Here is a 23,312-nt window from a genome sequence, read left to right as displayed (position 1 = left end):
TAAAAAGGTTACGGATTAAAGACCTGACAAAAAGCACGAAGGAGTTGATTTCTGTTCGTCGGCATGGCGACAAGAATATATAATTTAAGTTACCAGCTGTATAGGCGTGTATGGGTGTATGTCAGGATTGTAACCTAGTCACAAGGTTCCGAGTTACAAGTCAATCTCACTTTTATAGTTTTGACTGGAGTCATCTCGAGTCATTTTTAATTCACCACCGTGTAATTACTCCGAGTCCAAGTCAGCGAGTAGAGGGTCGAGTACGAGTCATACTGTTGTGACTTAAGTCCGAGTCCAAGTCATTGTGTTTACTATTCAGTTTTGAGTTCAATCCGGTTCAACCTACTTTTTCAACTCTACTTGAGGGATATAGAATGGCTTGCATTCACAACATGGTGATTTTCCTCAGTCTTAAACAGTTTCTGGCCCTATTTTCCAAGTATCAGGACTCATAGACGAAATACCAATAATGAGGTAACTTTACTATTCTCCGAAGTTCAATATACAATTAAATAGTATATTCATATTGAAATGAACCCGAATATTTTCGGCTGACACTCGTCAGGGGTAATCGTCAGCAACTAGTAGAGAATTGGAAAGAACATTGTATATCAACAATCGTATCACAAAATATGACGTCACCAGCATGAAATTTCGAATGAGAGAGCGTTCAATGTACTATTTTTAGGTGATACACGAACTCCTTTTGTTGGCAGAGTTTTGGTTGATGTATTTTGATAAAAGTTGATTCCAAGGCACACAAATGGGATTGTGAACGGCCTCGACCTACGATTCGAAATCGGTCGTCTCGAAAAGCTCACCCTTAACTCATCCACTTAAGATTGATGCTGATCGATCAAAGGCCATTAATTCTGCCATCGGCAAACATCTGTTAGATAATCCGATTTGTGCGAATAATTATCGAGACGACCGATTTCGAATCGTAGGTCGAGGCCGTTCACAATTCCATTTGTGTGCCTTGGAATCAACTTTTATCAAAATACATCAACCAAAACTCTGCCAACAAAAGGAGTTCGTGTATCACCTAAAAATAGTACATTGAACGCTCTCTCATTCGAAATTTCATGCTGGTGACGTCATATTTTGTGATACGATTGTTGATATACAATGTTCTTTCCAATTCTCTACTAGTTGCTGACGATTACCCCTGACGAGTGTCAGCCGAAAATATTCGGGTTCATTTCAATATGAATATACTATTTAATTGTATATTGAAGTTCTGTACCTCCAAGAAGCTCTTCAAATATTCTCCGAAGTTAAAACGAAATATCTGTCTTGGCTGTCCTAGTCTCGAGTCATGCACAATGACTCGAGTACAAGTCGAGTCAACACAAAAATTGACTCGAGTCGAGTTGGGTCATTTTACGCATTTGAAAAAATGATTCGAGTCAAGTTGAGTCACCAGTAACCAAAAAATCGTGACTTGAGTCGGACTCAAGTCGAGTCATTACAACCCAGGTGTGTGTACTCCGCCGTGTGAATTGTGCAATTAATCTAAATCTTTAATTCTTTACATGCATATGATCTGAGAACTCCTGTCTTTGTTATAGACATCACGCACATGGTGCAAAAGACGGAATCGGTCATCAGCGCAACTTTCCAAATAATAATAATAATAAACTTCTGCTAATCATGCATGGCGGTAATTAATGAGACCTCGTGATTTCTGTTTGCGGTGGTGGTCAGCAACGAAAGCCATCTTCAACTTTCACTATTTATGTCGTTGTTGTTGATTATGTAGGGCGATTACTTTACAGCGTATCTGGTTTTGTTAGCGATATCCAGATATTCCTGTACATCCGAGACATGCGTATAATTGTATGGGTGTGGGGCAACAATACAAACGTGTGGTTTCGTAGCGAGGACGAATACAACTATTTCTGGAAACATCTGCGCTTCAGCCATCAAGTTCATTAGAGTGGATGCTCAGTTCAGTTCAGGTGTTCAGTTCATGAGGACTCCTTTCTTGCGTTTGTAATTGTAGCAGGTCAATAAACAATGACTGAAGCTCTCTTCTTGCAGACATGTTGATCAATTTGGTGAACCTGTTAGTCCCAATTTAAAGAGGTGAGCTTGTAGTAGGCCTAACTATTTATCATATTATATGTGTTTCAGACTTCATTTGGCTTGGCTGGAAAATCACGACTTCCGCTTGTAATAGAGTAGAACAAGGCTTCCACCCAACCTCTATTTCAGTGGGCTCAATAAGTATTTTGACCAATGACCACCTCTGAAAGTATATGTTCTGTTCCTTCATCATCTTTTCTAACCTTACATGACTGAATTACGGTCCCGTATTCTAGCGCGTTGGTTTGGTATCCCACTCATTTAACTCTTGCCGTTCGTGTGTGATTTTATTGATTAGTTTTTAATAACCGGCGGATAATAAGGGTTTCCAAATGGTATATGGTGAAAGGTGCTGTTACGAGGCAAAAATTCCACGCAACGCTGGTACACAAGGTTCGATAAGAATGTGTCTTATAGCTAACAGCGGTGCCGCCATACATGATGCTTGAAAGAATGATTTATCCGCGCCCTTGCAGCTAATGAAGAATAATGTTCTTACAAGCTGCCTCGTAGAATCCTGTATATATTTCACAGCAAGACGTCCAGCGCTCGGCCCCAGTATAGCATACATGCTTATTGCCATAAAACACCTCACATTGACGTTATTTCTATAAGACAGACATATCCAACGCATTTTACAGTTTCTGTTCTTTTCATTCGCTAAGACACTCGAAAATATATAAACACAGCAGGCGTATCGTCGCAATTGGCAAGCTCCATGCTTATGGTGCGCTGTTTCACTCACCGTTCGTCCCTCCGAAAAAGTCAGGGCATGGTACTTCAACCGGTCTTCCTGCTGGAGTATGAGGCCAACATATATTATGCGTGAACGATCCGAGGCAATATGATCCTGAAGAGAGCGAAACTCAGCTGACTACGAATCCGCCTCAGCAATATCGCATTTCATACAATAGATAGTTTATATATAGTCCGGTTAGTTAATATAGTCCCTTGCATATTACGATGATATTGGACGGATTATGATATCATTCCAAAGCATGCGTTCGATCACTGATACGATTGCAGACACCGATTGAGATTATCAATACCGATCATAATCATGTCAATTTATTCTAATTGAAACATCGATGAAAGTCAATAAATTATATAAGGAAATAGCAAAGGGACTTCAATCCAAACGTTGCAAACGGAAGTCAAAACAGTATTTAATTCGATCGCGGTGATGGCATAACTATTCCGATTACAAATGCATCGGATTGTGCCGTAATTCTATCCTCATCGATTGTGATCATCTGTTCAGTAAATTTAAGTTACTAAGGGCCGTATGCACCAACATTGAACACGTTCAAGTCTGATCGTCTGTTCGCTCGAACATAACTCAAACGAAACATCAGTTCAAAATTTCTCGCGATGCACCATCAATATTTAAACGCCGTTCAGACGAACTGATGATCATTGAGACGAGCTAGCGTTCAGTAAACAGATGCTCAATTTGCACCCTGAAAAGCTACTCAAGGCCGACCGAATTGTAAACAAAACAAGGTTTTTGTATAGATTACTAACCTGGGTTAGTAATCTATAGTTTTTGTGGAACCCAGCGGTCGCTAGCGCGATGTCCATTTCAATGATGAGCAGCTGAGCACATTCACAAAACTACGGCTATATTTATGTAACCATTTTCGAATGAAATACCATTGCTATCCCTAAGGAACCGTATCGCTGCAACATGTATTTTGTTTTTGAATGTAAGTTTTTGCTCAATAAAAACTGTCTCTCTCTCTCTAGCTTTGCTATCATGCTTTTGAAGTTCCAAAATTTAGTCATGACTTTACTGGCGATGCCCTGCCAGGAGGTAAATTGAAGGACAGGGCGAAAATTTACAATATCCTGGCTTATGAATATATATTTGACACCACACTGTCTGTACAAATCGAGGGCCAATGGCGCTTTTCACCCACTGTCCTCACCCCACACAACTTGTTCTGTGTGTTCGCAGTGTGAAATATCACCTTCATTGTTTTACCCACATTCGAATCTAACCCGAACGGAATGAGTGTCCTGTGCTTCCTTAATTCCTTGGGAGTACCTTACTGTCACCTTGAGAATCATCAGCGCTTCCCTAATCAATTGCGCAAAACTTGCCGAGATTCCACCATTACTGTGTTCTCTCAATAGCCCGACAATCCCATCCAACTACCATATCTGCACAGCATATATTCAACATTCTCAACTGATAAAGTAACACAAATCGACAGACTTATTTCATTGTTCATGATCATGTTGTATACTTGAACAGTTTGTGAAAAGAACTGAAATCCTTCAATTTGCATTTTTGTCAAGTAAATAGGAATCTCCATGGTCTGGTCTTCGTCATCACACAATAAATTATCATGATAGCCAAACACATGAAATGCGGCCCGCGGTTGTTTACTTTTCGATCAAATTCGGCGCGAGTGAACGCTAGATCGTTGACGTTTCGGTGTTGGTGCTTTGGAAATATCTCCTGAACCTCTGTTTGAGCTGCAGTTTGGGTTCAAAACATGTTGGTGCATACGGCCCTAAATATCCAAAGTCAAATTACAGGTGGTATTTGGCAATCTCGTTTCATTACCTGTCCAGATTATGTCGGAATTACTTAAACGAGAACGACGAGCGCACGAATACACGAATGCGTCTTGTGGCATTTTTAATGTCGCACAGAAAAACGGAAAAATGGTTTTAGCCGTTATGAGGCAAAGTTGCCAATAAATGTGTTGTTGCATACGTAATCGAGCGGATTTTCTGTTTTGATAATCATTCCCTATAGTTTAAATTTAGTAGTATACACTATACATACAGTATACACACTATGACAAATGGATGCAACCCCGAGTCATGCCCACACCCTGCGTATTATGTGTCTCACAATTAGATTATGTATTTATATGATTATTGCTATGCTCAGGAAATAAAACCCATAGGCTATGAACTGCATGAATTGTATCGCACGCCCTATACCTTCAGTTATGTTTATTTTCTTGAGGGACTGCTCCAAATCATTTTCACAACGGTCTTTGTAGTGAAAGTACTTGCAAATTGTATTTGACAATTCAGACGAGTGAATCTGTAAAGAAAAACAAAAATAAAATTATGGAATGTGTGAAACACTCTCCAACTATAATAATGCAGCCTATGTAATCGCCGCCTGCGGGCTTTTTTCGATGCACAGTTGCGACGACTATTTTTGGTGCTGACAACGGTATTCCTGTCCCAAATTCGAATTAGGGAACATTGTTACTACATCGCCATTATTGACAAATGTCAATATTTATTATTTTATCGTAATGCTCTGCATATCTACGTAATTATTAATTTCAAGATATGGGGTTGGGATCACAGTTTAGCCTGTTTGGTGTAGGTACTGGGTGTGCCAGGTGCCAGCAGTCAGAAAGGTCGTAAACTGGCAATTGGTCGACTGGATGTGCAATACATGACAGGCCAAGTGTATCATAAAGAATGGTAATTGGGATTTCCGGAAACCTTATGTCTGTATATGTACATGTAGGCCTACATGTACAACTATGCTAGAGCTATACTGTCATGATTGTTTCTTTGATCCGAGTCTCAGTCCCATATTTGAGATGAATTTGTAGCTCAAACAAATTAATTGACGAGAAGCGATAGATAAGAAATGAGTCTCATAGTCAACATATCGTTGATTGGTAAATAAGCCCATGCGCTACAAATGATAATATTCACAATGATAGACACTCCTGTTATACTTCATTTACGATGAGCGATCGGATATATGAGGGATTTCCTACTCTACAAAACCACATTTCTAATAGTACAAGGGATCGGGCGCGCTCTAGCCGATCCCCATGCAGATTTGCATTTAACGGCATACGATGGAACACGAGGTCTCATTATCAAATATACAAATTTTGTGATCGTATACGTAGGCCTACAGTTTCTGCATTGTATATGCGACCCACAACTATATGACCAGTAGTGGAGAAAAGGTCGTATTTGGCATATGTAAACCATAACTTACCCCAGGCAATGATCCCATGACTAATATTCCGATAAAAAGTCTTGTAAGCGAATGGCATTCAGTTCGCTGGTAACGCTTAGGTATCGAACATCTTGATGTACTTCCAACGCCATGTTCGTCGAGCCGTTTCAGTTGAATGAAAAAAGCGTATAATATCCGTTCAAAGTCGTATATGAGGGGATATTGCCAGTGGAACCGTCGGCGACTTGTCACCTGAACCTTTCCGATATAAGACCTTGCCTTCGTGTAACGCAGCTCACGATACTCGTGTGTTCCCTTGTCGCGGGACATGGTATTGCCAAAGTCACAGTTCATCTCGGCGAAGAATGATTTATTTTCTTAATTGTACCTGCAATTTGCTCGTGTATTATTAATACATGATTGAAAGAAGATACTTGCAATGTCGACTCCGCTTCATTCGGACATTGTATAATCCGGACAACCACTTGCGGAACAAAACTAAAAATTGCACCTAAACCACTTCGGTTAGTCCGCACAATTCTGGGCTTAATTCGGACACATGATCGCAATTCTTATCGTTAGATTATGATACAATAAACAGTACTTTTTTCGTTATACACAGTGGTTCCCAACCTGCGGTACCCGAAGGTCTTCCAGGTGATACGCGGGTAGATTCTGCTTTTGTTTTTGTTTTTTGTCGACCGAAGGGTGGTATTAGTTCAGGTGGGGTTGATTTTGAGTTTTTCGAAGCCGTCGTCGTCGTGGTAAGGTCGTCGTCGCGGGGAGGGGCGATCCCACCAATGACGACCTACGAGAAATGGATCTAGTCGTAAGGCATTGGGATTCTTACCTTACGAAATTCCGTTTTAATATATTTGACCACAAGGATTCCAAATGGATCCACTACAGAAATCATATACTACGCCTTAAAATAGGCAGTTTATTTTCTGCTTCGCTTCCTTCGGTTGAGAACCACTGGTTTAACACAAGATGAGTGATTAACTGATTATGGTTAAACGAAGTCGATCCATCCATTAACAATCGACAATGAACTCATATAAAGCCGTGCCTGCCTTATATAGTCGCTCTTACTTCGGTACAATTGCGTCTGTCTTGTAGTCCTGAAAAGTTTTCTGCCTAGGTAAAAACTCTTTGCTTTTAATTCCCTACTGTTTTGTTGGGTACTTTTATCAGGTGAAAAAAATTACTATTCTATTTTAATAACCCTATGTGTGTTTTGTATAGTAGTATATCAAAAAGTATACAGTAATTCCTCAATGGTTCGGTATCGAAATACTGTACTGTACAATGCAACTAACCGAAAGATACCATATTTTGAGACCCGAAATAGAAGACACTTTTCGAAAATTTTAAAAGCTATAATACCGGAGGAGAAAACGGGTGATTTGAACATTTTTTCGAGTCACAGTATTGGGTTGACTAAAAAGGTCCCTCTTGCGATCTCGCCCCGATATATCCGTCGGGCCGTATTTTTCGTTTCTTTTTTAGTCAACTCTGGCGTTCAGTACGTCGGAATCCAACTTTCGCAAGTATTTTAACACTTTTTCAAGAAAAAGAGGACAAATTCCGATAAAGGCGGACATTTGGGCGTCCTCGGGGACATTTTCGATTTCTTGAAAAAAGAGGACGAATCCCCTTAAAAGAGGACATACCCTAAAACAGTGCTTCCCAGCTAGTGGGTCGCGACACTATTTGTTTGGAGAATTATTAAACTTCTATCAAATTTTCAGACACCGCGTGCAATTTGACATCGTTAAATGTCTTGGTTTAAATAGGGGTACCCATCTCCCTAATAAATAATACGCATAATTTATCGAAATAGGCTTTTCGGTGTCGGCCATTACCGCACCACGACATACCAAGACATATGAAGTTTCGGCCAACATGCGACTCCGCGAAATTTGCTTCCAAAAAGATCGACCTCGGTACAACCTCGATATCTTCGGTATGTATATGTCGAATTGTCAATTGACTATAGGCGTCTAAATGGCTGTCTCCAAATATTGCTGTCGCAAAAAATTCATAGTAGTATATGCAATTGCCAATAGGATTGACCGAAGGTCATCATGAATTCGGGAAAATATTCACGCTAGGCTCAACTAGATAACTGTAACGCGCTGACTACATAAAAACTGGTGCCCACGAGCAGTGGTTTAAACGTTAGTCGCGAAAAGGCGTCTGGTGGGTCGCGCAATGAAATTTGGATGAAAAATGGATCGCGAACTGAAATACGTTGGGAAGCACTGCCCCAAGATATACAACCCTTGTGCGTATGCGATCAGTGCCGATTACTGCAGTACAGCGCAGCTGCAATTCATTAAATACGCAGCATAAAAGTATTTTCAATGCGCTGTCTGACTTTACTCATGACCATGTAACGAACAATTTATTTTCCGCTAAACTCGAACAGAGCCGTTTCCCCCCTTAATTCGCCAAAAGTAAGCGGAACGGAAGTGTCCCAATTAAACTGAGTCAACTGTACTTGAAATTTTCATATCATCAATACTCATATGCCGGCATAGTTAGTGATGCTCGAATATACTCCACTGAACTCGAATAATAAGATTTAATTCTTAATCGAATCACACGTGTACTCGATTTGCCCATCCGTAGTTACCATGCAGAAATTGCATTGCTTACGGCGCGTGAATTACGAGCCATCCTTCCCTGAACACGTTTGTGTGACGCAGTCATTAACGTTGTATCGGTATCCTTCTTCTAATCAACGTAGCACAGCACAGCACACGTCCGTAAATCACGCCGTCAATTTACAAATACCGATCCGACAGCGTTCATGATGGAGGGTTACAAAGACCATATATATACCTAGAACTATACTATATCTCACCAACGCGAATGGATTATATTATCGTAAAAGTGGTTTGTGTTGACGAAACGCCGTGTCAAATTCCAAGATAACAAAATGATTTCGGATCGTATAGCGTTACATGAATGCATTGCAAAGCACCATCTCTAAACAATTATCAACAACTGAGCTAGACATCGCGCGAAATGTAACTGCTGATAACGGTATTGGTTTAAGCATTGTACTACTAGACATTGGAAAAGGATTATAGGTATGCCATATTTTTTTAAATAAATGTGATGTAAACGAAGCGCATCACAAAATTTGGAATTTAGGATCTAGGAACACAAACTGTTGCAAATTCGAGCGCTTTCGCAAATTCTTCTCTTTTGTTACAATGATGCGTCAAACTAGGGCGACGTGTGACGGGGTTATCGTGATTTCTTCAAGAGCAATGAGAATGTAACGTCAAAGGGATTACAAGATTCATTTCACCAGTGCAGACATCGCCTTCATTTTTAAAAAACGAAATATTTGTAGATCCTGTAAAATGGGTAGGCTATAGGTTGCGGACGTAAATTTGCAAATCCACCCAGCAGTTGGTATAGAATGTTTTCTATCAGCAGAGTGTTAATAAATGTAAACGCCAATATATTGATCTCAATATCACGCAATTTTTATGCATAGGCCCACTTGTGATGATCGATACATGCTTGCACCGTACATGGTCCTCGCAAAGACCGTTCGTGTTTTTTGCCGTCTATACCTAGCTGGAAAGCGGCAGAACTTATTTTCCCATATGTTATGTCACCCGGTCACCTTGGCTCGCGCAAGAGTGCGGATCCGCAGCAAGGATGACATTTGTTAGATATTCTTCAAATTCCATCAATAGCCACGAAGTCATGTGGCCACAACGCCAATAGGTCGAATAATTTCATGTCCCCCTCGACTGTGTATGCATTGGTCCCTTATTGGTTTTCAGCTGCGATGCAGGACCGTTGTTAACGCGAGTAGGTTAAACGGGTCGATAAGATTACGCTAAACATACTCATCTTCATCGAATTTTATATCCTTGTAAACCTTCGAAAAGTAACGCTAATTACACATTCTGTCGTATCGCGATACCGATTATTGTGTCTCAAACGTAACTCGTGCGTCAAAATAATAAACGGAATATGAAAAATTTGAAACTAAAACTGCATCGTTAGGTGTAACTGAGAATATATTGACCATATTTATCATAATTATTTCAATTCTGTTTCGTATTAGTTTCGTATATATTTATGCAAGATACATTCTGCTGTGCTTCGAGTGAACATGTAAGCTTTCCTACAGGCTTAAACCTGGCTACAGAGATCAGAGTGATTCCAGAATTCTGCTCTAATCAACCGATGGCGATGTATTCGACTTGCGGATTCACAATTATGACTCCCCTGTCCTAAATTACAAATGTGGGAGCAAACAATATGTGCAATCACACATATTTCCACATTTATTGAGATGGTAATCTCTATACCCTGGTATCATCAGTATGGGTTAGTTAACAATTTCATCATTTCAAAACACCACAAGACTGCTATACAATGAAAAGATATGAAGGTGTCGAAACGACTTGGAGTAGTCTCTGAAATCAGACATCCACCCGGGCATAGGCGATGTAAAAAAGGAGGCTTGCACAGCGCATGAAAAGTATAAAAAAAAAGATAGTATAAGGATGCGGGACAAAATGAGAGGGCATGTGACGGAAAGCGAGATCGATGTGTCGGGTCAGTCAGTCAGTCAGGTTTATTAATATTTTCATCGTTACAAAACATCACAAGACTGCGATACAATGAAAAGATAGGAGGGTGTCGAAACAACTTGGAGTAGCCATTAAGATCAGACACCCACCTTAGCCTAGGCGAAGTAAATAAGAGGCATGCACACTGAATGAAAAGTAATGCAGAGAATATAAGACGCAAGCGACAAAATGGGGTGGCATGTGGCGGAGGGCGAGGTCGATGTTAGGTCGTGGTCCGGTAATCCTGAAGATTGCTTGTATTTCCTGAAATTGCTTGTATTTCGACTTGAATGCGGACATGCTCGACGACTGTCGGATAGCAGGCGAGATGCTGTTCCACAATTGGGGTCCGGCATACTTGATAGAGCAATGCGTTTTCTTGTATTCAGTCCTGATCATATGGTAGTTGTTCTTCGTTGACGCGCGTGTGCTGTACTTGTGCGCTATTGTCTCCGAGGTGAAGTAGTCCTTGAAATTTGAGGGACATTGATCGCAATGGAACTGATACACAAACTTGGCAATTTCTAGCTTCCTCATATCTTCTAAGTTTAGAACACCAAATCTTTTGAGAAGCGATTTATCAGTTGCACATCCAGGCCCCCGTGGGGCTTTGGCAATGATACGGATGATCCGATGTTGAATTTTTTGCAGTGGGTCAATTGTATTCTTGCAGGCAGCAGGGTCGTGGTCGTGGACCGTTAAATTTGCAGTTTGACTGGTATTTTACAGTGGCGGCTCGTGACAATATCGGGTGGTGGGGCAAGGGCTGCGAGCGACTTTTATCAACATGACGTCACAATGGCGTTTTCCAACGTAAAAAAGTAACTTTAATATGATGGTCACATGAATTTCCCGACAACAGTGATTTTAACGTAGGTGCCGCGAGAGGTTTGCCGGTGAGCCGTGACTTGAAGTGTGGTAACAAATGTTTTATTCATTTTTTTTTAATCAAAGGATTATTTTACATAATGTACGTGAACTAAGAATAGTCCCTATGCCACGAATCAATTATCAGGTCATCCTTAGTAGCATGCGTTATGATTTCATGGAAGAGTTAGAGATTACGCAAATCGATAGGCCGTCCGAAAGTGTTTCGTACACGATCCTGGTGTGTTACGACCACTGAGCTGGTGGTTACGAGTTACGACCAGGTGATAGGCAACCAAAGCGGAGGTACCCGGCGTACGGATTGGATTGGATCAATGGACTGGACAATTTCATTCATCATCATCATTGGTTTATTAGCAATTTTATCAGTTCAATACACCACAAAAATGCGATACAATGAAAAGACAGGAATATGTCGAAGCGACAAGGAGTAGTCTTCTAGACCTTTAATTTTCGCTCTAAAGGCAACTGCGTAAACTAGCCTACGTACGGAGCAAAGATTCAATACGATTCATGTTCGCACTTGACTTGACCAGACTAATTCCAATGACTAGAACTCGAGAGATTGCGTAAGCCTAACTGCAAAGGTCAACGACTTCGGACACATACGCAATTGTTATCTCATAGATTGGGCCTGTCATATTGAATCCAGAACATCAATTTGAATGGTCTTTGAAGAACTAAGGACAGCAGCCTCGGAACTTCGGTCTCGGAACAACATAGTACATTTTGGCCTTGAAACTGGAGATTGTGACGCAACACATACGGCTTACTGTCTGCTGCCAAATCGTCGTTGGAAAATATATTAATCAATAAATACATGAATGAAAGCCGTAAACTTAGCATACTGTTACATGAAATCATCGAGAAGTAGCATTCGCAATCTCATAAACCATTCCGGCATGGTACACTGTCAAATTCAATACAAACAGACGAACACCGAACTTAGAGTAAAATAGATCGAGGAATAGGCTGATCGAATGATCAGCTGTTAGCCGACATCGAAAATGAAATAGCTATCGCATTTGACAGGGGATTGTAAGCAAATGGTTTGAAGGCCACAATTTCACAGTGAAATGCACATTGGCGAACATAAAATTATGTGAATATTTGAATGCAAACCGAGAATCTTAGTTAGCTGTTTCATGCGATCATCGAGATATACCATTGGAAATATCATCACCGATCTCGTTATGGAACGCAGACTAGATTAGCACAGACAGACACCGGCTTTTCCGTGAGATCCGCAATGATGTAGGTAGGCTAAGTATCAGATCAGCGCGCATCTCTACCATACTCGACCTCGAAAACGAAATAACTGCCTCAATCATTGAGCGTCAACTTTAAGACTTGGCACCGCGATCGATACTAAAATCAAGACATACCGTGCAAAAGCTCATGACAGATCTAGGTATGGAACATCGTTAAAATCAATAGAGACCAATAACGGCTTTTGCGTAAATCTGTTAGCGATAAATGAAGAGTCAGCTCTCACTCGACTTTGGAAACGAAATTACCACCCACATAGTTCAGTGACAAACTTAAAACTTATTACAGCGGTCGATACTAACATTAAGACTTACTGTGCCAAATATCATGACCGATCTCGGTATGGAACATCGTCAAAATCAATGGAGACCAATACCGGCTTTTGAGTAAAATCTGTTTGCTGTACAATGTACATGATAGATCAGCACACACTGAACTTCGGAAACGAAATTACCACCCTTATCTTTGAGTAGCAAGCCTGAAACTTGGAGCAGTGCTAAATACTACCTTCACGACATATCGTACCAAGTTTCAAGAATTATCATGGTGCGAAACACCGTCAAAATCGACATATACCAGCAAAGGTCGAGTCAACGCATATCACGGTAACCGAGTTCAGATATAGATACGATTGTTACATCACACCTTAAGGGCGACAGGCATAGTTGCCCCACTTGCTCGGCCATTTTACGAATAGGAGAGAGTAAATCACCGTTTCTTTCACCGGCTTTGAGAGAATAGATAGTGAAAGCTTGTTATGAGCGCTACCGGGCAAGCCCCGGCTAGGCATTCACAAAGCGAAAACACAGAAGAGAATTCGATTTTCGCAGAGACTTCGCTATGTATGGGCATTTGTTAGCGAAAGCACAAGAATAATGCGGGTTTCGCCGTGATCTCGGTATATACTGATTGCTGTGCGTCTATAAATGGTTAAATTGTTATTGAACAGAATTTTAGGTGGGGCAATGCCCCAGTTGCCCTATAGGACGAGCCGCCACTGGTATTTTATAAATGTTCTGTTGTTATTCAGCTATTTTATATCCACATTTTCTATGCCAGTGGTCTATTTTGAGAAACAAGGTGGCAAAATACCAAAGGGTCGATTGGGAGACGAAACCCTAGGGGCGATAGGGGGGTGAGCAAATGTTAGAATGTCCAGTGAGATATATTTATTCAACACGGCCAATCAATTCACGTGAATACGGCTTATTCTGCATATGGCGCGAAGGTTGACTGAAAACAGGTCAAGCCAACGGAAAATAGTCGCGGAAACTGGTTTTCCGAGCACCATCTCGGAAAAATGACTTTATTTTAGTTAACTCACCAGCGATCAGAGTTAGGTGAATACATTTCCCGTTTATGTGTCCTCTTTTTCGGATCCGAAAATATGGAGGGCGAAAATTTGTGTCGAGCTTGACTAGGGATCGATTTGTCGAAAAGGGTTGGGAACCATTGGTCTATCTATGCCAGGGGCGGGCAACATACGGCCCGCGGGGCGGGATTTTGTCCGGCCCGCGGACAGTTTTCCGTCTTATATGATAATGTGGCCCGCGGCTACAGTCTGCCGAGATTCCCCGCTATACTTGCTTACTACGTCAAATTTTAGTGACTGTATGTTATTCTATACATGTAAGCGCACTGCGCAGCGTGCGAGAGTGAAGCTTACGCGTAAGTTCGTCGAAGCGGGAAGACTGGCATTATCGGCATTTACGGTGTACTCTACCCTTATATCGTTTGTGGTAATCATGGTGTTTGTCGACTACAATGGTCAATGGACCGATATTTCTTATTTTTGATTCCGTAGCCGCCGACTTGTAGCACGGCACACTTCTAGGCTTTTGTAAAACACCGCCAGGGGTCGCCAACTCAAAATGGGTCGCGGGCCACTTTACAAATGTAGTAGAAGCCGCGGTCCGCATGAATTCAATATCGAGATAAAATAGGCCACACAGTTGAACAACGACCCTATCTCATCACCCACTCAGCCCTAATGAATTGATATCTTGGTAAATTTGGGGTACCGGGCTTATCGAACGCCTTGAAATCTTAATTAGTGATTGCACTGTGTGTTGATTGATCAGAGAGAAGCAGACATGACGGCGCTTGTATGACAATACTGTTCTCAGATCCACATTGTCTTCGTCATTATCGGCGAGAAATGGCTTTAAAGTGACATTGCTGTCGTTAAAATACATTCATTAAATACGATTTACACCTTGTATATGTATGTGGATAAATGGGGGAATAATGTATCGATTCAGCAATCCGGCCCGCCAAGTACTTAACTTTCCTGTGTCCGGCCCGCCGACTGGAGAAGTTGCCCGTCCCTGATCTATGCGATACCGGAAATATACGTCGTTATTTTCGTTCGTGACTATACGCCAAAACAACGAAATTCTTTCCATATTTCGAATTCGGTCAACCGCATTTAATGACGTTCGTTCCTGATGAGAGTAGTCTAAGCTTCCAGTGGAATAAAATCGGCAATATGAACACATTGTTTGTTGCGATATTGAAGTTCTGTACTTCTAGAACAGCGGTCCCCAACCTTTTTGTCTTCATTCCCCATCTTAGATTTATTCCGAGTCTTCATTCCCCACTACCCAAAACTCCTATAAACCCGTTAAAAATGACCCTCCATAACATTTGGCCAAGCGTTTAGCAGGGACTTGCTATTGGAAAACCATCCAGTACGCAAGACAATCGCCAATAACTGCAACATAAAACGTAATGTGAACCGGTACCGGACACCCTAAAAATGTAGCGAAGGCGTTATTTTCCGTCTTACTGGTCGGTTGTTTGTCTGTTTGGTGGTCTTCGTGGTGTTTGTCGACTACTATGGTCATTTACACCAGGCCGATATTCTTTATTTTTTCTGTAACTGCCGACCACTTCTAGGCTTTTTGTAAGACAAAGACACCGCTTACGCGGATGAGGTGACGAGGAGGAGCCAAGATACACCTCCAACACTTAGGTAGGAATTCTGAAGCAGGGCTTTGGAGCCGGAGCCGGAGCCCGGAGCCGGAGCCCCGGAGCCGCGCATTTTTACCGGGGCTGGAGCCGGAGCCGGAGCTCTACATCAAATTCAGCCGGAGCCGGAGCTGGAGCCAGTTATTCAAGGGGTAGCTCCGGCTCCGACGTATTTCATAATATGCTATTATATATGCAATGCAACAACAACACATTCCGACGGAGCCATGGCGCAGAGGTGGCTGGAATAGAACCACATGGCGCTCAACAATAGAGACCGAGCTAGCGCAACGCGGGCTATCGCTCGAAGACGCCCACGACCGCCCACGATGGAGGCGCTTAATAAGGGCCGAAAACTCATTATCTTGATGTTCGTTTGTTTCCTGTTTTCTTTTGCCCTTTTATTTAATTGAAAGACGATATATATATATAATGCAACAACCATATCTGCTGATTTCACATAATTCAACAGCAGGCCTTCGCGAAATTAAGAATATTTCCCTCTTTGGCGCTACCATTTCCGACTAACCATGTTCCTGGGAATTTAACAGCAGTCATATGTTCAAAGCTCAATTTTCATACATGAGTGCCGAACCTCAGTATGCGAAATATATGCCTGTGAATATTGTGGGTATTGGGCATACCCGCAATGTCATCATCAGCACAACCTTGTTGGCCAATTGTATACGGTTCGAAAATAATGATCACTATGCATTACGCGAAATGGGAGAGAGGATAAAAACGTGATTTCGTTGCACATGTCGATATGACGAGCACGAGCCGAGAAATTCCATCTTTATCGTTGCTATGAATCGGATAAGCAAACACTCGTTCTTTCGTGATGGTTCTTTAATCGGGCCGCGAAATTGGACAGTGTTATTGAGTATGCAATTATGCATGCTAATTGGAATTCATTACTGCGCATCATCGTCATTCACTCCAGTATGGATTTTCGAGCGTAAATAGGGGATGGCAGAAGAGTAGCCCAAAACCCCATGGTATTTTATGTTGGAGACAAATTACTGATTTGATACGCGATTTCCAATTTGCAATCATCTGTTTCGTTAATTCATTCTTGATGTCTGCTTGATACTCTAGTATTCCCGGATTATCGCGCACTGTGACTTGTAAATGTGCAATGTGCATACTGCATAGTTTATTTCGTTATGGGCATGGCGCAATGTGCATGGACCAGTGTTTAATTCGATTATTCGATTTGTTTCAACCGGACAATATTATATTCAGATAAACTTGATCGACACCGGATGGACTGGTAACGAGTGCACCAATATCGAACGTCAAACCATTGGCCATTTGGTACAAATCGAATTTCTATTGATCACGTCGTTATATCCACCCATATTGCTCTTACTACAGTTACAGTTGAATAATAATCGCACGTTTAAAAATTGAATTGATCTGTATGGCTTAATGTTAACGAGTACTGTGCCAGTGTTAAAACGCCGCATCGGAATTTAAATGCTGGACACAGCAATGGCACGGAGTAAAGTGCGTTCTAGTGCAACAATGATGTTATCGACAATTGACAAGTATTCATTATGTCGTCACAAGCCGGTACGGCGGCACCTATGTCTTCGTTGCTGCATCCGATGTTACTGACGGCTGACAGACTCTAGATTACTATAGATAACTAACCTACGGGTAAATTAGTAATCTATATAGACCAGGGGTGGCCAACCTTTTCGGCTAAAGGGCCACCTGAAATTGACGAACGAGTGCGCTGCCCACTAGCCGCGCCAGGCGCGTAAAATTTTCAAAGTTAATATTATTATTACTTGGGGGTATAATTGCGGGTCGACTGTATACCGCCCGCTGGGTTCAGTTTGCAAGGACAGGACTATTCGGCATCTGGACATATCGATATCGAAGATTTCCGCTAATACACGACAATCATTTTGTGCCTACATTTCATCGCCGACGATCTTTCTGCGAACGCAAACGCGAAAATACTTTCTCTCGTGATTACGAATATAGTTAGAATCAATCGGCTAAATCGGGCGTTTTTTTTCATTTTCAGGTGGGGGTAGGCTGCAAAGAAAGAAATCGTGTGACAATTAAACACGAGAAGCATGAAGAAAAATTTTACTACTATTTTAGTTTATTGTAATGTACGACGATTCACTAAAAATGTGACTGGACCCTGGATCTGCCAATGCGTCGAAACTGATATTTTATTCACCAACATCCCAAGTATCGCGGCCAGACTAATCATATTTTTGGTTGGCCTTGCAAGTTCACAATCTGAGCAATTCAATTTCGATAATATAACAGAATTTCGATAATATAATGGGAAATTAGTTCGCGGGCTACTCAAAATCTTCTCGCGGGCCACATATGGCCCGCAGACCGCGGGTTGCCTACCCCTGATATAGACAGACAACTTCGATAGTTTTCAGAGCCGGAGCTGGAGCCGGAGCAGTGGTAATAATGCGGCTCTGGAGCTGGAGCCGGAGCTAATGTATGATGGAAGAAAGCTCCGGAGCCGGAGCTGGAGCAATGCAAATTTACGGCTGCTCCAAAGCCCTGTTCTGAAGTCGACCTCGGTCGGACTCGAACTCTGCCATTGGTGTTGCAGCCTCGGATTATACCACTGCGCTATCTCGCCACTCATACTGGTCGTGCTGGATGCGTTTGTGACGCCTGGTTATCCAGAGTTAAAAAATGAGTTTTTGTGAACAACACACAATATACTTTTCGATACATACATTCTAGAGCAGTTAACTGGTAACGGTAATCGCGCATGGGTCTCCGTATCCTGTATATAATGTTTAGCAAATACGTCTATTCCTCAACAGAAACCATCGAATTCCCCACCAGTTGGGAACCATTGTTCTAGAAGCATATATTTAATTCAAGATGCGGTCACTATAGATATAGGCTCTATTCACTGCCTGTCTAGTACTACAGTAGGTAACCGTAACGCATATCTGTCAAACTGTTAGACATCTTCGAGCCCGAACAAGCGTAATTTGTACCGGCATTACTCTGTTGACATCAATACCTTAGTACGAAGAAAAGCTTCAACATTCTGTTACTTCCCACGCCCAACTGGAATGACGAACTTGCGGCGTTCCGGACGTCAGAATCACAACGAAAGAAGCCGCACGTGCTCTCTAATCTATGCGTGCACGGTCGAAAAGTCTAGTTCTCTTATCTTTGTTTTTAAAAGGTTCCAAGGTTTATCGAAGACAGCCGTGAGAAAACATCGCATGCGTACGAACATCACGTCCGCTTGATCACACCATAGCAGTGTTGCCACTCCAGGTCCGTGAAGAAAAAACTATAGCCTATTTGCCAACTACAAAAAACTAGATCGATAAAATATACACTAGTTTTGAAATGTAGGTCAAATGTATTGCATAAATCATAAACTATGAGGGTGATGCATTGATTAACACCAATAAATTTAAGAGAAGACTTAACAAATGACAAATTCATCACGCTTACGGAAATCTTTTTCACATCAAACAATATTGATAATTATTTAGTTCCCGGCAATAAATTTAAATTGTTTTCGACTCTAAACTAAAACAGATTCTCGCGAATATAAAGAATATCCATTACATTCAATCCAAAATTGTTGGAGCGTCATACACTCACATATCAATGAATGGTTTTCTAGCTTTTCCGCAGTCAAAGGATCAAATAAAGCTACGCAGGGATATTTTATTAAATTAATAATATCGAATCCAAATCCCTATAGGCAAGCAAGAATGCTACATGCAAAATTAGATATTAGCGTTATGACGACACGCCATTTTTAAAATTCAAATATTGTACATCCAAAGACATTTACATTATTGGCTAAACCAGGGATATATAACTGAGTAAATGAGTAACTAAGTAACGGAGATAACTGTCTGTATATCGCATGGCTACGCATAATATGTAATCATTCATGACTGGGCCTAGGCAATCTGGGCAAGGTATCATATTTGCTTCTATCATCGTTGCTTTTGGGAGTTAGAAACCGGTTTCAGGGTAGGATAAAAACAATGGTTGCCGGTTCGTCCGCTTTATCACAGTCGTTGTCATACAAACTTCACCCGTACTAGGACATGACGATGAAATCAACGAATTGCCAGTCATGGTCTGGTAAAAACTTCAACATGCACTCACGAGCATGATTTTCTCTAGTCCAGAATACGCATCGCCATTGCATATTTATAAAAGGTGTCGGAAATCATCGATTTAAGGGGCTGGACTACCCCCCGAATTGAAAAATCAGTGAAATGCCTATAACTTGAAAAATAATAGAGCTATATATCTTAAATTTGGGCACAAGGTGTTTTGGTGGACATTTTAAATTTGATAAAAATTAAACATTATATGGTCGATGATTTTTTGATTTTTATCGAATATTGTGATTTTAAATTTGTTCCCTAATGCTATTTAGGGATTAAAATGGATCTAATGCACGGGATAGTACTTTTTTTATAGCCCAACTAGGGGTAACATACGAAAAAAAAATCATTTTTTTGAAAAAAAAATGAAAAAATGTCATTTTTCGACTTCATCGATCAAATACGGATGGACCCCTTACCAATAACCCGAAATAAAAAATACTATCCTGTTCAGCATCCCAAGATATGTCTATCTTCAAATTTTCAAGTAGATTGGATGATTTTTTCTGCCTCAAAAATGGTTACTAGTACTCAAACTTACGCACAATCAAAATTTCGAGAAAAAGCCATTTTAATTTGCCAACACATAACTGTAACAGTCATACTTTGAAAACTTCAATTTTATCATAGTTTTCACACTAAAACGCCCCAGTAGTATATGTTTCCTTCAGCATTTTCAAGTTTTATGGGTTGGATAGCGTTATTCATTGCTGCACTGATCTGAGCAGATTGATTTCCATTCTTTGAAATCCATTTTTCCCTCATGATTTCACACGATTTGCTATAGTTGCTCCAGTAGTCGACAATAAAACGGGAGTGGCTAGTTCCAAAATCCAGTGCCATACTTGCTTCTTGCTTGTATGTGTTCTTTCATGCCATGCTCCATGGCGTAGATTGAGACTGTGATATCTGTAAAGCTCTTATCAGAAGTCTCACAGTCTTCAATCCAAACATTTTATCGTCAAAAAACAGTCACCAAACCCTGTCTTTAAGCACACACGAACCACAAGCTACAAAGTGCTGAGCTCTGCATATGGTTTGTTTACATCTGTTGTAGCGCATCATGATCAAACATAGAGATCGCAAATAACACTAGATTGTCATGATGAAGCCTTGGGACAAGGTTTCGGAGGGATATTGGTTATTGTTTCGCGGTGAGTTGATAATTAGGGGGGTGCGGTGACTAGATAGGATCATAAAATGTTAAATTTGACACACTTAGGATTATCCAATCATTTCAAAACTTGGGCAGATGAAAGATAACATATAATAGTACAAATATCAACAAAAATAAATTTTTAGATTTTTTTTTCATTTTCGGGGGTAGTCTAGCTCCTTAATCTCAGAATCTTCACTCTGCCGGTGATAGAAATGAGCGGCAGCAAGGCAATTTAACCAAAGTTAGCCTCGAATTTTGCATTGTGATCGAGTTTGGCATGGTGACGCATTAATGCTGTCTGATGGTTTTTTTTCCTGAGTTGCAGTCTCGTTTTGCCAGATAGCATTGTTGCGTCACAATGTCAAACTCAATCACAAAGCAAAATTCGAGGCTAATTTTGGGAGGTTCCAGGACCATGAGCAGAATAAAATTTATATTTTCGTAATCAGTACAGCAGCAGCTTTCCATTGATATCCGTTTGATCAAATCGAAAGTATGCCGTAATCCAAATTCGGTGAGCCGTTCAGTCTCGCAATGTGTACACCATTTAGGACACTATGATCACCCCGATATCCATCGTTACCATTCTTGCATCTAGTTGCGCAGTGGTTCTCAACCTTTTTGTCTTCCCAAACCCTTTTTGGACCGTCACCGACCCCCGTGGACTCCCTCAAGTTTTAGTTCAAATTTAGCTCAATTACTGTCCAACCAATGGTTCCCAACCTGGGGGCGCGCTCCCCTTGAGGAGGGCGTGAAAGCTCGGAAGGGGGCGCGAAGAAGCGATCAACTGAAAAAAAATCGTGCTTTTCGCAATTTACCTCCAATTCACTCGTGTTTCTCTATATATACACTGAATTTCATATTTTCGAATTCTCTCATCAACAGTTATAACCTTCCATGCCATCAAAAAATCTGTTGGAGTTGCTAGCATCCCGGTTGGATTTTGTGATAGGACGATAAGGGGGGCGCGAAATTTTTCACTATCATAAAGGGGAGCGTGTCTAGAAAAAGGTTGGCAACCACTGTGTTAGAATATTAACTTCAATCCAGTAAAAGTAATATCCGAGAACCAAATGACTTTTCTTCAAAATATCGTAGTTAGTGGTGAACGTCGGCGCCATCCAAGCAGGCGGCCGGGGTTGGATTCCCGCAGTCGGATGTTATTCTGGACTCCTCGTCCCCCGCGTCGTCGTTCAAACGGCGACAAAAAAGACCCGATAAAGAAAGAAATCAAGATCAAGAAATAGCTTCTAAAAAGGATCGACGAAGAAAGAATAACATCGAAGAAGACTGTGACACCGGGCACTAGGTCGAGTTGAATGCCACTTCAAGAAACCCCAACTGGTTGGTCGTTCGGCATCCCCTATCTGTTCATTACATCGCATTGTGTGTCTTGTATGTCGCATTGTACATTGTGTGTGTGTGTGTCTTGGCAGATTAAAATATAAGCTGTCGATTGATTGACATCATACTATATGTGGAAATTGGGTGGACTTGGTATTATTTCAAATTAATTGTTTGTGGTATTCATGGTGTTAGTCGACTGCAATGGTCATTTACAGCAGGCCTGTATTACTTATTTTTGATTCCGTAACTGCCGACTTGTAGCACGGCCCAATTCTAGGCTTTTTTTGCTTTCAGTGAGAACTTTTAGGCGATTAGACAGCGAAGACTAAAAACGGTCAACTGCGCACAATGTAGCCTATACCCCAGGGCTCTTCAGCCGGGTGTATCGTACACCCCAGGGTGAACCATAATTTTAAAGGGTGTACCACTCGGATACAGTGTACACTGTACAGGGATGTACCAGATCCGCATTATAATGGAGCTATGACTATAGCTGTCACAATGAATAGGCAATATTATGCTTCTAAACAGGTTGAACGGATGTACAATATCGTAGAATGTTCGTATCAACTATATGCAGATTGTAAATTGCACTCCATTTGGGTTATCATAAGCAAATGTTTCTGCCCAACATTTACCTGGTGGTAATGCACTTATTGGTTTCTTTTGGGGTAGAACAGGGTGGTGTGAACATGAGTTCAGCTTGCGATATCTGTCTATAATGATTCTCGTAAAAACCGCCGCGATAGGTCGGATAGTTTGAATGGGCACTTCCTACAACATGCTTACAAATAGCGCAGTGTGCAAGGCGTCGCCAGGGGTTCTCGGGGTCGAGTTTGGGAACCACTGTGTTAGATGGTGATCCGGTAACCTCGAGCCCCGAT

General features: G+C 41.3%; 2 protein-coding genes across 3 annotated transcripts in view; one reads left to right on the top strand and one right to left on the bottom strand.

Moving 5' to 3' along the window:
• The window catches only part of LOC145440560 (secretin receptor-like), a 33,133-nt gene extending 14,304 nt beyond the window's left edge, over window positions 1–18,829 (bottom strand). Inside the window, exons 1-4 of one of the 2 annotated variants that reach the window (XM_080318199.1) lie at window positions 8,705–18,829; window positions 6,083–6,431; window positions 5,047–5,152; window positions 2,834–2,938 (exon numbers count right to left, since the gene is read on the bottom strand). In XM_080318199.1, the coding sequence (XP_080174325.1) occupies window positions 2,834–2,938; window positions 5,047–5,152; window positions 6,083–6,397 (526 nt within the window). In that variant the 5' untranslated portion in view covers window positions 6,398–6,431; window positions 8,705–18,829. The other variant, XM_080318200.1, reaches the window with a different exon arrangement.
• The window catches only part of LOC145440563 (profilin-4-like), a 230,990-nt gene that overhangs the window by 14,067 nt on the left and 193,611 nt on the right, over window positions 1–23,312 (top strand). The gene's annotated exons all lie outside the window — the stretch shown is intronic.

This window comes from Botryllus schlosseri, chromosome 6 (assembly GCF_051294905.1).
Source record: "Botryllus schlosseri isolate E-star chromosome 6, Bs_hap1, whole genome shotgun sequence".
In the NCBI taxonomy this organism is placed as follows: Eukaryota; Metazoa; Chordata; class Ascidiacea; order Stolidobranchia; family Styelidae; genus Botryllus; species Botryllus schlosseri.
The sequence above is the reverse complement of the archived record's forward strand: the minus strand, read 5'-3'. Positions and strand labels throughout refer to the sequence as shown.